The sequence below is a fragment of the Macaca thibetana genome, chromosome 14, assembly GCF_024542745.1.
Source record: "Macaca thibetana thibetana isolate TM-01 chromosome 14, ASM2454274v1, whole genome shotgun sequence".
In the NCBI taxonomy this organism is placed as follows: Eukaryota; Metazoa; Chordata; class Mammalia; order Primates; family Cercopithecidae; genus Macaca; species Macaca thibetana.
The window spans coordinates 121,500,468-121,515,544 of NC_065591.1; the positions used below are offsets into that span (position 1 = coordinate 121,500,468).

Genomic DNA, 15,077 nt, shown 5'->3' on the forward strand with positions numbered 1-15,077 from the left:
CCAGCTCTACGAGATAAAAGATGAGGCCCTAGGAAGTGGGGAGATGACGTGAGTCACTGCGTGTGCAGCAGCACAGCAGGTTTGTGTGTCAGGCGTACCGTCTCATTTATGTCACACTGGATTTGGCTTACTTTCCATCACTCACACTAGCTGAAGAATGCTGTGCCATTGGTAATCCAAAGGAAAAATTATTTTTATATATTTTCTTTCTCTTTCTCTCTTTTTTTTTTGAGAGATGGAGTCTCGCTCCAGGCTGGAGTGTAGTGGCATGATCCCAGCTCGCTGCAACTTCCACTTCCCAGGTTCAAGCAATTCTCCTACCTCAGCTTCCCAAGTACATGGGACTACAGGCATGCACCACCATGCCCAGCTAATTTTTGTGTTTTTTAGTAGAGATGGGGTTTCACTATATGTTGGCTAGGCTGATCTCAAACTCCTGACCTCAGGTGATCCACCCACCTCGGCCTCCCAAAGTGCTGGGATTACAGGTGTGAGCCACCGTGCCCAGCCTTTTATAAATATTTTCTGTTTAGCTTTGGAACGCTTTATGTGATGGAAGGCAGCAGATTAATTCTTCTTTCAATTAAGTTGACCCAATATATTGTGTTAGTCATTGTGCTAGGCTTTGAGGGTGCAAAGACAGCTAAGACACAGACAGAATGAAATGAAATGAAATGGTGGTGAGTTCCACGAGAGAGGTACAAACAGAGGTAGTTTTGGTTGAGAGGGAAGGAAACTCCTGGGGAGGAGGTAGCACATCAGTCAGGATGCGTGAGGTTTGCAGCAATAACAAACAACCCTCAACTCTCGGTGGCTTAACATCCCCAAAGCTGACTGACGCCTCATTCATGCTGCATATCCAGTGCATGTCATTGTGGTCACTTAGGGTCACAGGTCACAGAGGTTTAATCTCAGAAGAGAGCAGGGAATTGTCCAGTGCCTCCTTACGCTGCTATATACAAGTGGTGTGTCCCCTCCCTGGACATTTTCTTGGTTACCGCTAGCCATACTGCCAAACCTAACTTCAGAGAAGAGAGAGTAACACCCTGGCCTGTGCCCAGAAGGCAGAGAGCTAAAAACACTCAATGAACAACACTAAAAAACCCCATCAGTGACTTCGACCCAATATGCGGAGGTGAGTGTGAAGGAGAAGAGCTTCCAGGGGACGAAAAGCTTTAGGAAAGGTGCCAAGGTCAGAAAGCCTGACTGGAGAGAGGGGCTCCAAACAGGAATGCTGGGAGGCATGGTGTTAAGGGAGGACAGGGCAGAGTGTGAAGCGAGGCTAAGGAGATTGGATTTGATCCGGGAGCACGGAAAGTCACAAAGGAGCTGTGGTTTCAGATTTACCTGATTGCTATGTGTAGGAGAGATTAGAGGGTGGCAGCCCAGAGGCAGGAGATCTTTCTTACACAAACCCAGGCAAAGGGCTCTGAGGGCTTGCATAGGGGTCTTCTAAATGTGCAGGAAAGAAAGAGCTATACTTATCAGCAGAGTCCTGACGAGATTTAGAACTAATAGGATATGAGGTGTAAGCAAGGTGGAGAATCAAAGATGATTCCAGGATTTGAGCCTGGGAGAATGCTGCCATTAGAATTAGAGAAAACAGCGGAAAATGGGCAAGTCAGGGAAGGAAGATGGGGCTTGTTGATCTCAAAGCAGGGATTTTTATTTTGTTCACTCCTATTTCCCTGTACCCAGGACAGTGCTTAGTGCATAGTATGTGCTTGGTAATGTTCACTGGCTATGGAATACAGTAGAACATTAATGGAGACGTCCCCAGGCGACCGCTAAGGCAGAACTGGCACTCCTTGGTGGGGTCTGTGCTGGGAGGGAGGTTTTCCTATCTGAAGCCATAAGACGAGACGTGCTGCCAAGAGAAAAAGCCTAGAGAAGAAAGGGATGAAACTGAAGGAAGAACTTTGGGAATCATGACATTTAGGACTAGAAAGTAGGACGGGAATCCAGGGAAAGGGGGCATTTGAGGAAGCATCAGATGCTGCAAGTGGCGAGGGGCATTGGGACGGCTCAGAGGGCATCTGGTGGAGCAGCTCATGTCACTGGGCCTCCCCAGGCGCCAGCAAGCGCCTCCCGCCTGGAGAACAGGAGGCTGCGTGGCTGACGGGGAGGCTGGGCCAGGGGCGGTTCTGGTTTCTGTTTGGTTTTGGGGGGTTCATAAATGAGATTTAGTCCTCTAGCAAAGCGAGCAAGGTGAAGGGGAGAGACCGGAGGCGCATGAGGGAGGAGGGAAAACATGGTTGGCATCAAGGAGGTGGATAAAGGGCTGCCCTCCCGGGGCAGGGCCCCTGCGAGGGCCGGAGGGGTGGGTGAACGCTGTCGTGGTGATGGTGAGGGCCTTAGCGACCACCACCGAGGGAGGCTCCCTCACCTTCAGGACCAGAGCCGAGGGGAGGAGCCTCCCCCAGGGCCAGCGAGGGCGGGCAGGTGAGCCGGGCAGGTGCGCAGGCGAGCGCGGCGGGCTGGGCGGGCCGAGGCCACACCCTGAAACTACCTGCGCCGGCCGGGCCGGAGAGTGAGAGCGGAGCTGCAGCCGGAGCGAGAGGAAGAGGAAGAGAGAGCGCGTCAGAGCGAGAGCACCGCCGCCGGCCGGGCGCGCTGGGCCTGCCCGGAACTCCGCCGCCCCGCGCCCCGCGCCCCGCGCCCCGCGCCCCGCGCCCCGCGGGCCATGGGAGCCGGCCGCCGGCAGGGACGACGCCTCTGAGACCCGCCACCGGCCTCGGGGACCATGGGGAGCCATCAGGCCCGCAAGGGCGGAGGGGGCCCGAAGGACTTCGGCGCGGGACTCAAGTACAGCTCGCGGCACGAGGTGAGCGCCGGCCGGGGACGCGGGGCGCGGGGAAGCTCCGCCCGCCCGACCCTGCAGCGGCGCTGGGCTCGGCCGGCTCCTCTGGCGTGTGGGTCGGTGGCCAAGCGCTGGGCTCACAGGTGGAATTTCCTGTTCAGCGGGTGCCGGGCCGCGGGCGGGCGGGCGGGCGGGGCTGGCTGGACCTTCGGTACCGGACCGGCTGCGCCCCGCCGGGGGAGGCGGGAAGCCCCCGGGCCTTCCTGCGCCCTCGGTCCTTTCCCTGAGGTGAAAAAAGGGGCCGCGTCTCGGCCCCTCCATGACTCTCGCGCTGTTAGTGAACATCTGGAAGAAACCAGGGGCTCGGAGTGGGGTTATTTGGGCGGAAGTGAAGTTTCAGGGGAGTCTGGAGTCTCAGCCATCCTTGGCCTCTGCAGAAAATTTGTTTTGTTTCTCTCCTTCCCCGTCAAAAGGCACTTTGGCACCTCGCAGAAGACAACTGGGAGGCAGGGCTTTGGCTAACTCAGGGGCTGGAGCTAGGAACTCCACAGTCGGGCTTGCCTGGGCTTCGCGAGAGGGGATGGAGCCCTTTGGGAAGGCGGCTGTATGGGAAGGGATGTGGGAACACAAACGTGTCTTGAGCTTTTTGCAAGGTACGGAAACAGGAAGCTCTTCTTTGGCAGAAAGAACAATGAAAGACCTATTGAAAGATCTCAGAAAGATTACATGTTCCTGTGTGGAGTTGGGATGGGTTGCTAGTCACTTCACTGATGGACCCACCTAGGTGGTCGTGCCCGGGCGGGAACAGCAGCCAGGTCTCTACCCTCTCTGTCCAACGCAGATCCGCAGGTTTTCTGGAAGGCCAGGGCATACCAGGTCAGGGCGGCGCTGAGAGGCAGGGGCTGTTTGGCAGAGGGGATTTGCTCCTCTGGAAATGATGGCCTCCCTGCCCTGCTAACCCTCACCTTCTCCCCTCCTTCCGGGTGCCCCTGGCCTCCACACCTCCGCCGTTGCTCCCTGAGCCTGATTTTGGTGCTGTCTCAGATCAATTCCTTTTGTCCGAGCAGCATCTCGACCCAGGGAGCTTGCAGAAAATCAGACGCTGGGGCTTTGGACGCTGCCTGCACCACAGATAGGACCCGGGGCTGGGCTCTGCTATTTTCTCCACTTTTCACCCTCAACAACGAAGAAAGCTTCCAGTGGACCAGAAGACTTGGGCCCTTCCCCTGGCTGTGCCTGTGCCCTGCTGTGAGGCAGATTCACCTTCTCTTCCTTGCTGTAATTGCTATGTTTGTGATTCCTTGCTAATTGCCTGCTTAGGGCTCTAGGCTCCCTGCCTCCTCAGCAGAGAGCTTGCTGCTTGGAATTTGTTATTTCAGGGCAGTCCTGTGCCAACACCCTTCCCTTTCTAGGACTCTCCTGCCCACATGGGGAAAGCAGGGTCTTCCTGGTCGTGTGGCCCAGCCTTCTCTCTGAGCCATCTCACCACCCGGACAAGTGGCCAGGCTGGGGCTCACCTTCCACTCACCCCCAGGATCCCACATTCAGTGGATTTCTCTTGTCACTTGCAAGCCCTGGCTTTAGTTTCCCCCATCCCTGCTCATTTCCTCCTCTGCGAAGCTCATTTGCTCTCTGCACCCTTGGGCTGTTCCTCCCCTCTCTGCCATTTTCCTTCTTGTGGCTTGCTCTTTGTCTTTTCTCCTGCCGAGCTTTATTGCACTAACTTGGTACCTAGTCCTGGGCCAGGCACGGGTGAAGGGACGGCTCTCAGAGACCAGTAAGATGTGGTTGTTTCCTTTAAAGAACATCCAGTCTTGAGAGCGAAGCTAAGAGATGAATGCCAAAATTAGCTGCGAGGCAGAGTGTCCAGAGGAAATTGGCTGAAGCTCATTTCCGTCTTACAGATTCCTCCCACCCCTGGCCTCACCAGAAATCCCAGTCCCTGGGATCACCTTGTAGTATGTGTTTGCAGCTAGGATCTCCATCCCTGGCTGGGAGGTGTGGCTGCTGCCCCTGGGTTTGCTATCTGGGTCAGCAGAGCCTGGCGCACAGGGTGCTGTTATTTCGGAGTTCCTTGTCCTCAGCTGCATCCATCCCTGCACCCTTGTTCGGTGGTATTTGTATCTGGCTGTCTCCTTCCCAAGGCTGATGGCGTGGCCTCTACCCCACTCCTGCTGTCCCCATCAAGTGTTCTGCATGACCTTCAGAGCCCTGATGCACATTACTGCATCTGGAGATAGTGTGAGCCCTGCCTGGGAGCAAGCAGAGGCACAGATGCCACTTCTTATGGCCATTAACGAGAACCAGGAAGCCTGCCTCCCTGAGGATCTTGATTCCTGTTGAGTATTTGATGGTGACTACTTAACATCCACTGGTTCCTTCTCAGATCACAATTGCCCTAGGTAAGACTCAGCATCCCTTAAGCATCAGAGACCAGGGTTGGAAGATCGGATGTTGTGTGGTCAAAATCAGATGTCTAGGGGCCAGGGTGTACAACTCTGGCTATTCAGAGTCATCTGCTTGTTAACTGGTCAATCATTCAGGCATTCATTCACATAACAATATCTGCTAGGTAACCCACTGACTGAATCTGTGCCAGGTGCTGGGAAATAGCAGTGAGGAAGACCCTAGACTCATAGCCCCCATCCTTGGGACCACCCAAGGTAGTGTGGGATACAGGGACTAAATTCTGACTCCTGAGTACTAGCTTCTCGATATGCCCTCGGTGAGCACATAGCATCTCTCTAACACAAGCTGGAAGGGCCAGGTCAGCAAATTGGGACTGCAGGCATCTGTGATGTGGTGGCAGGAGGTAACAGGCAGCCAAGACCCGGGGCCACCTTGTCTAGCCACGTGATCTCAGAGATGTTACCCAATATCTCTAAGGCTTGGTTTCTGTGGCTATAAAATGGGAATGACATATATATTCCAGGTTTGTTGAAAGGATTAAGTGGGGTACTTTACATGAAAGCCCTTTGTAAGTTGCAGTGTGGTGTTCAAATGATGCAGCTTGAGTTTTCTAGTTGAAAGAGACTTGAGACAAATAAGAAAATTATATAGTATCAGTAGGACGCCTGTCGAGAGGCTGAGAACCCAGGTTGTCAGTGGGGCCTTGACCTCACAGAGGAGCCATCCTGCCCTGCCAAACACAGGGAGATGCCCCAAAGGTTCAAGGAACTACTCGCCAGCAATAGAGACTTCTTCCTAAGACCTTCTGGTTTTCTTTTTTTTTTTTTTTTTTTTTTGAGACGGAGTTTCACTCTTGTTGCCCAGGCTGGAGTGCAATGGCGCAATCTCAGCTCACTGCAACCTCTGCCTCCGAGGTTCAAGCAATTATCCTGCCTCAGCCTCCTGAGTAGCTGGGATTACAGGCATGCACCATCGCGCCCGGCTAATTTTGTATTTTTAGTAGAGATGGGGTTTCTCCATGTTGAGGCTGGTCTCGAACTCCTGACCTCAGGTGATCTGCCTGCCTCAGCCTCCCAAAATGCTGGGATTACAGGCGTGAGCCACCATGCCCGGCCGACCTTCTGGTTTTCATTCCCCTACTTTACCCAGCTTCTAGGAGAAAGATCTTTCTATGAAAAGAAAATGTGTGCCAGCTGCATATCCCTTTCTCCCTCTCATCCCCTGCCCCTCCCACCATAGAAAATTAAACTTTTATTTTGTTTTGTTTTTTAGAGATGGGAGTCTTGCTATGTTGCCCAGGCTGGACTTAAACTCTTGGGCTCAGGCGATTGATCCTCCTTGTCGCAGACTTCTAAGTAGTTGGGGTTACAGGCGTGAGCCACTGTGCCCACATAAAACTTTAGAGAACTGCCTCTTTTGTTCTCTAGAGCATGAACTGGGCAGGTGTGTGTAGTGGGTGAGGGAGAGGGTTGGGAAGGCAGAAAGCAGCAGGAAGTTAAGATTGTCCCGTAGGTGGGGCTTCAGCTGCTGGAGTGGACCGGAAGTCTGCCTTCTCCCGGGGGGCTTTCTGGACCTTTCCCTCTGCCTTGGTCCTGGGAACACCTAGAAATTCCTCGTTTAGGAGTTGGGATAACTGAGAAAGAGGAGAAGATGTGCCTAGCGTGATGGCTGCCTTCACCTGCTCCCAGTGGAAATGGTCAGAGGGTGGATCTGCTCAGAGCCGGCTTGCTGGCCTGATACCACATTGTCACGGGCTGCGGAAGGAGAATCAGTTACAGCTCCCTCCCCCCACCTGGCCCTCGCTCTGCTCCCTGGGAACCAGACTACCAGACTGCCTACTGCTGTGGCCAGTGGCCTCTGTCCCTCAGAACACTGTGGTCCTCAACTTCCCTGATGTCTGTTCCTTCTCTGGTCTGTGGTTCTGCCCAGGTTGGTGGCTCATGTCTCTCTTGAAAGAGAAGTTGTCTTTGGAAGAGGAAGGGAAATGTGACAGAGCCCCCTGGGAGCCCAGGTGCTGAAGATGATGTTGCTTTTGATATTGTGCAATGATTACTAGAGTGTCTAGAATACTAATCATCATGAATACTAATAATCATTAGCATTTATTGAGCATGGCTTGCTCTTTGTCTTTTTTCCTGCCAAGCTCCATTGAACTAACTTTGTACCTAGTCCTGAGTCAGGCATGGCTGAAGGGAAGTAAGATGTGGTCTCACTGGTCTTTGAGACCAAGTATTACCCCTCTCAGAGATAAGTGTTATTATTATTACCTTTTTTTAGACAGGGTCTTCCTTTGTCACCCAGGCTGGAGTGCAGTCGTGCAATCATGGCTCACAGCCACCTTGACCTCCCGGGCTCAAGCTTCCTCAGTAGCTGGGACTACAGGTGGGCATCAGCACGCCTGACTAATTTTTGTATTTTTTATAGAGGCAGGGTCTTGCTATATTGCCCAAGTTGGTCTTGAACTCCTGGGCTCAAGTAATCTGCCCACCTCAGCCTCCCAAAGTGCTGGAACTACAGGTGTGAGCCACCACACCCAGCCTTATTATTATTATTATTATTATTATTATTATTATTATTATTGTTTTGAGATGGAGTTTCGCTCTTGTTGCCCAGGCTGGAGCGCAGTGGTGTGATCTTGGCTCACCAAAACCTCTGCCTCCTGGGTTTAAGCGATTCTCCTGCCTCAGCCTACCGAGCCGCTGGGATTACAGGCATGTGCCACCATGCCCAACTAATTTGTATTTTTAGTAGAGATGGGGTTTCTCCATGTTGGTCAGGCTGATCTCAAACTCCTGACCTCAGGTGATCCGCCTGCCTCAGCCTCCCAAAGTGCTGAGATTACAGGTGTGAGCCACCACGCCCCGCCCAGCCTTATTGTTATTACCTTTTTATTGGTGAGGAAAATGGAGCACAGGGAGGCTAAGTAACTTGCCTGAGGTCGCAGAGCAAAATAGTGGTGGAATCTGGATTGGAGCCCAGGTAGTCTGGCCCTGCTGTATCCTATATGGGCTGTGACATGGGAACAGGGCTGTCATCCCACCGGGCTCAGGAGGGGGTGGAATACTAAAGGTTGGGAGTTCATCAGATTTCGGTAAGAAACTGGATTTCTCTTCTCCGGATATTTCTGAGATGCCTGGGACTAAATTACAGAAACCGTTTGGTAGCATGGGAATAGAAACTTCCGGAATTCTCAGAGTGCTTAGCCTGGCCTGCTTGGCAGTGTGAGGAGTGCGTTTGGGGTTTGCTCAGTGCTCGTGGACAGTCGTTGCCCTTTTTGCTTTGTTAAGAATATTTCCAGAAACAGCTCCCTGCTAAATATTCTGTCTCAGATGCTCATATTTTCAGAATTTTCCTATTCTGCCTGGGCTTAGCAATATTTTGGGGTTTTCCCCTGAATCCTGTGATAGTTGGCTAACTGATCAAAATCTTGGATCCTTTGACTCTTTTTGGCCCACGCTGGTGATGCTGACGTAGTGGTGGGGATGATGATGGTGGTGGCGATGGTGAAAGGGTGGAGAAGAATGTGATGACAGTTATTTCTACCTTTCACTAAATATCTGCACTTCAATTCATGACCTCACTTTATCCTCACAACAGCTACGTGGGAAAAAAATGCCCAGTTCACAGATGAGCATGCTGAGGCTGAAAGGGTTTGTGTAAAGGCAGTAAGAAGTAGAGCAAGAATTCAAACTTAGATCTGCACAGCTTCAAAGCCTGGGAGCTCACCACGATGCCATGTTACAATTGTGTTCCTGAGATGATGGTGACGCTGCGTATCCCCAGCAAACTGCTAGAACACGTTATTCACCAGAGAGCTGTGGGCACATAACAAGGAAGTGGCGATCACCTGGTACCAGTGCTGGTGCGCTACCAACATCCTACACCAACTTGTCTGGTTTCCCCTTTTGATGAGGTTCCTTAGCTGGTGGACCAGGAGCACAGCTGGAGACGTGATTTCAACAGGCTTTACTTAGATGTGGCTTTATGTATTATACATCTGATTAAAAATTATGGTGGAAGTTTTAAAATGAAAACCAATTCACCCACCTATGCCAACAAATCATTTTTCACGCCTCTCTCCCCTCCTTACTGTCTGTGGTTCAATGTATCTAGTTGGTCATTGTGCACACACCACTTGTATCCTGGACAGGGGGTTTTATTGGCCTCCTGTCTGCTGGGCATGGAGCACTGGGTGCTGGAGGATCGAAGGTCTGGTAGGCTTGTGTCTGATTGAAAGGCTGTGACTAAGGGGGGGTCTGTTCTTGAATCCACGTCACTTTGGGTGGTGACCTCAGGCTGCTTCTCACCTCTTCCTGGGTTCTGTGTCATTTCTCATTCAGTAACAGCTCACATGAGGACTTGGGGCTTTTGCCTATCAGCTCCATAGATGACACCAGCTGGGAGGGAAAGGCCAGTACCTTGTATGACTTGATCATGAGTCAGAGCAGCTGGACAGCCTGTCTGATAGGCTGCACTGAGCAGAACGCCTCTGTCTGGGTCAGGAGTCAGCGCTTCGCTCACCGAACCACCTCCCTCAACCATGGAGCAGAAAGCACGAGACCCAGAGTTCTGAGCTGACAGCGAGCCCAGGAGAGACCGGGCATGCAAGTGTCACTGCCCAAAGTTGAAGTGTGTTTTCTTCCCCCCATGTTTTTATTTGGTTATACCTTTAAAAATTATTATTAAAAGGCTAATAGATACATATTCAAAGAAAACTTGGCCAACTCAGATAAGTAGTAAGAACTTAAAAATGAGGCTGGGCATGGTGGTTCACGCCTGTAATCCCAGCACTTGTAATCTCAGCACTGTAATCAGCACTGTAATCCCACCAGCCAAGGCAGGTGGATCACTTGAGGTCAGGAGTTCAAGACTAGCCTGGCCAACATGATGAAACCCCATCTCCATTAAAAATTCAAAAATTAGCCAGGCATGATGGTGGGCACCTGTAATCCCAGCTACTCGGGAGGCTGAGAGAGGAGAATCACTTGAACCGGGGAGGTAGAGGTTGCAGTGATCTGAGATCATGCCATTGCATTCCTGCCTGCATGACAGAGTGACACTGTCTCAAAAAAAAAAAAATTTTTTTTTAAATAAAAATGACACAAATGCCCCTACAGAGACATTTTAACAATTTGGTATTGCCTCTGCATGTTTTCTAAAAAAATTTTTTTCCTCATTACAACATTTAGGAAGCTTTTCTTTTTTGAAGTCACACAGTATAGAAATGTACAGTGTAAAATGTGAAACTCCTCTGAAATTCCCTCTCCCAGATTTTAGAACCTCTATAAATAGTTTGGTTTATATTCTCCCACAAGCCTTGTGTGCGTGTTCTGCTGTTTGTGTGCACACCTATTCTCCCCCAAATGGAGTCATCATTAATTCCACTCTGCAGTAAAGACATGAGTCTGGGAGGGAGGTGTTGGGGAGGGATCTCCAAGAATTACTCCAAGGAGATGCCTGAGCTGAGTTTTGAAGGGCAGGAGTGACTATTTTTTTTTTTCTGAGATAGGGTCTTGCTCTGTCGCCCAGGCTGGAGTACAGCGATCTTGGCTCACTGCAACCTCTGCATCCTGGGTTCGAGCAATTCTCCTGCCTCAACCTTCCAAGTAGCTGAAATTACAGGTGTGTGCCACCGCGCCCAGCTAATTTTTGTATTTTTATTAGAGATGGGGGTTTCACCATATGGGCCAGGCTGGTCTTGAACTCCTGGCCTCAAGTGATCTGCCTGCCTTGGGCTCCCAAAGTGCTGGGATTGCAAGCATGAGCCACTGTGCCCAGCCTATTTTTTTCATTTAACATTCTATCGTAGATAGCTTTTCCATGTCATTATCTACTTTTTTTTTTTTTTTTTTTTTGCGATGGAGTGCCCAGGCTGGAGTATAGTGGCACAATCTCAGCTCACTGCAAGCTCCGTTTCCCGGATTCACGCCATTCTTCTGCCTCAGCCTCCCAAGTAGCTGGGACTACAGGCACCCGCCACCACACCCGGCTAATTTTTTTGTAGTTTTAGTAGAGACGGGGTTTCACTGTGTTAGCCAGGATGGTCTCGATCTCCTGACCTCGTGATCCACCCACCTCAGCCTCCCAAAGTGCTGGGATTACAAGTGTGAGCCACCGCGCCCGGCCTCTACTTTTCGAAAAACTATTTTTGATTGCCTTATAAGCTTTCATCATGGGAACATATCATTCTTTCCTTCTTCTTATTTTAATCGTTTTATTGTTTGGGTGTGTTACTTGAACGCATTATTGGACAATTAATGGAAAAAGAGCAAACAGAATGAGGGAGGTAATTGGCAGGCAGCCTCTGCGGAGGCCACGCTGGTCAGACCTCTTGTGGGTTATGCTGGTGAATTCTGGAAATGGTGTCTTCAAGGGAAGATGACTAAGGGTGAGATTGAGTCAGATGGCCAGGGTTTAGAAAACATTTTGTTTGAATGATCAGAGGAGTTGAGCATGTTTAGCCAGAGGAGGTGCAGACTGAGCGAGCACACGAGCACCGAGGTACAGCTTCCACTGGAGCGTCTCCTGAGCTGGGAACTAGGCTGGTTCTGTTACAGTGCTAATTAGTGCAGAGGTGATGGCGGTGCTGATCACACTTGGTGGAAGGAAGAGCTTCCTAATGCTGGTACTAAGGAAAACACTGTTTCTTCCAAAAGGATGGTCCCGCGAGGATGAGAAGTGGGTGACATGCCCTGTAGAATCTGTTCCAGCTCTGAGAATCCAGTTTTAAGGGTAGATCCAGCAGTTCTCCCCTCGCTTGTATCCTATTCCACCAGGACAGAGTCTGGTTCTAAGAGAGGACACAGACCTCCTGGTGCCCTCCCCTGGGGGCGGGGCCCCCCTATTTGCACAGTTGGTCCTTTCCCCAAAACAGGTGCTCAGATTTGTAGCCGTGGAGGAGTGTTTTAGAACCTAACCAGTTCTAGAGGCTGCAGGCGGGCTTGGGTCTTTCCCGCTAGCTTCTGCAGATCCCTGGGTCCACCAAGGCAGAAACAGACCTGGCACCTCCATGCCATGAAATATGACTCAGCAATGAAAAGGAACAAGCTGATAGATGCAACGACTTGAAGGACCTCCAGGGAATTTTGTGCAGTTAAAAAAAATCCCATACATACCATATTATTTATTTATATAACATAATTTTTTTTTTTTTTTTTTTTTTTTTTTTGAGAGACGGAGTCTTGCTCTGTCCCAGGCTGGAGTACAGTGGTGTAATCTCGGCTCACTGCAACCTCCACCTTCTGGGTTCAAGCGATTCTCCTGCCTCAGCCTCCCGAGTAGCTGGGATTACAGGCGCCCGCCACCACACCCGGCTAATTTTTGTATTTTTAGTAGAGACAGGGTTTTGCCATGTTGGCCAGGCTGGTCTCGATATCCTGACCTCAGGTGATCCGCCCGCCTTGGCCTTCCAAAGTGCTGGGATTACAAGCGTGAGCCACTGCACCCGGCCTATATAACATAATTTTTGAAATGACAGCATGTTAGTAGTAGAGGATGGATTAGCGATTGTGGAGCTGAAGGGGTCGGGGACAGGAGGGAGGTGGCTGTGGTTACAGAAGCCCATGAGCATCCTCGTGTTGGAGCTGTTCAAAATGTTGACTGTGATGCTAGAGACGGGACTACGCTAGCGATGACATAGATGGAACTTAATACTCATGTGAGGAGCAGTGAAACGGGAGGTCTGAATAAGATCCGCGGATGGTCCTGCTGTTGTGGTATTATGATAGAGGTTTATGAGGTGTGACTGTTGGGAGAAACTGGGCAAGTTGCACAAATATCTCAGTATGATTTCCTACAACTGGATGGAAATCTACAAGTATCTCTGTAAAAATGTCAGTAATAGAAGGCACACTCGCTCATGAAATCAGAATGTGGATTTAATAAAAAGTCAAGAAAATGAATGAAAAAAAGTTATGAGGCGCTGGCTGCACCTCTTGTTTCTCTTGTTGGGTTTTGGGGGATCTGCATGGTTGTCCCGCTGCAGGCAGATGCTTCTGCTGTGAGTCCGGTGACTTGGGGCAGGAGGAAGGTGGGGCAGCTGGGCCGGGAAGTAGGTCTTTGGCACATAAGGAGAGGGCTGGTGCAAACTTGGTGGAATTGGAGAGGCAGAGATGGAATTCTCTGGCTAGAATTGGCAAAAGAGGTTATGTCCTGGTGTGTGTATTTTGAGGGCGACACACTGAACTGAGGACCAGGAGAGATCCAGCAAAGTCCAACCTTAAATGGGGCCTGAGGACAGTGGGTGGCCAGGCCAGGTCTGAGCCCAGAGAGCCTGGGGGACTGTCAGCAGAGCCCTGAGATGTGGACTGAGTATTTTCTCCCCTTCTTGGTGGAGGGCACATGGCAACTGGTGGGTTATTCCAGCCTGCCCTGGGGAGGCTGCCTAAGTCTGGCTGTGGGAAGAGAAGACCTTCCATCAATCCATCGGTTAATCAATCAAGTGCTAACTCTGGGCAAGGTCGAGGGTGGAAGGGGAGGGAGCGAGGCAGTAGGAAAAGGAAACCGGGGCACTGTGACCAGCCAGGACTTCCTGGTCCACCCAGCATGGTGCAGGCTGGGGAAGAGGTGAGGCTCCAGGGAGAAAGTACCATGGCTTGTTGTGGTCCCGGGAGGATTCTTGGTGAGACTCAGCTTTGGCCTGTGTGCTCGAGGGCAGGCAGGGTTCGGTAGGCGGTAGGGGAGCCCAGCCATTCTGAGCAGGCAGATGCGTCTGCCTAGGAACCTCTTGGTTCCTAACAGGCTTGGGGACCCTCCTGGCTAGAGCCAAGGTGAGAGTTGGGGGAGCCAGTGCCCTTGGACCAATGTGGAAGGAGTGACAACCCATATACAGGGATGGGCACAGCAGGGGACCATCTCTTGGGCCCATTTGCAGTGTTCCTTTTTTTTTTAAAAATCAACACTGTATTTATTGATTTAGACTACTTTATTGAGGTATGATTGATATACAAAAAGCTGTACCTCTTTGTGATGTTAGAGACAGCGGCCTGTGCTAGCAATGACATAGAATGGAATTTAATATTCACATAAGTAGCAGTGAAACGGGAAGTCTGAATAAGATCCGCAGATGATACCACTGTTGTGCTTATCACGAATGACAGCAAGATAGTGTCAATTAAGAGCTGTTTCAAGCTACTGACGTCCTGCTCTTTTCTCGTTTTGTTTTTTATTTCTTTTGTTTCTATTTAATGTGTACAACCTGATGAGTGTGGACGTGCAGAAACACCAGTGACAACATCACCATAAGTTAGGCTGCAAAATATCCATCACCTTTCAAAGTTTCCTCCTGCCCCCTTTATCTATTATTCTACTTATTTATAATGGTTATTATTATTTTGTGATAAGAACACTTATTACAAGATCTCTTATTGAATGTATGGACCACCTTTTGTGTATCCATTCATTGGCTAAGGAACGCTTAGGTTGTTCCCACATCTTGGCCTCTGTGAACGGTGCTGCAGTGAGCATCAGATGCAGCTGTCTCTTCAGATCCTGGTTTCAATTCCTTCCTTTGGATAAATACTCAGACGCGGGCTTGCTGGATCTGCAGAGCATGATCTCTCTGGGCTTCAGTTCGCTTTTCTGCAATATTAGGGGGGTCTCGTGGGTGGTGCAAGGTCACGGATAATCAGGTCCCTGCACGTTTGTGTCTTTCCACAAGTTCAGACTTTTATTGATGCAATTTCAGTCATAAAAACCACTAGCCACATGGAGTTCCCAAAGACACAATTCTCCTTAGTACTTCCTGTTCGCTCAGGAGTCAGAGCCTCGGGCACACAGGCTCAAGACACTCCACAAGTCAGTCAACATTGCAGGCCATACTTAATCATATAATCAATATATAAATGTCTAGATTAAACATCCCACATCA

At 50.5% G+C, this 15,077-nt stretch overlaps 1 protein-coding gene across 1 annotated transcript in view; it reads left to right on the forward strand.

Annotated features, from left to right (window-relative positions):
- The first annotated feature begins 2,437 nt into the window (after window positions 1-2,437).
- ST14 (ST14 transmembrane serine protease matriptase) overlaps window positions 2,438-15,077 on the forward strand; it is a 53,886-nt gene continuing 41,246 nt past the window's right edge. Inside the window, exon 1 of the mRNA XM_050755948.1 lies at window positions 2,438-2,824. Coding sequence (XP_050611905.1) covers window positions 2,744-2,824 — 81 coding nt within the window. The 5' untranslated portion in view covers window positions 2,438-2,743. The remainder of the gene's footprint in view (window positions 2,825-15,077) is intronic.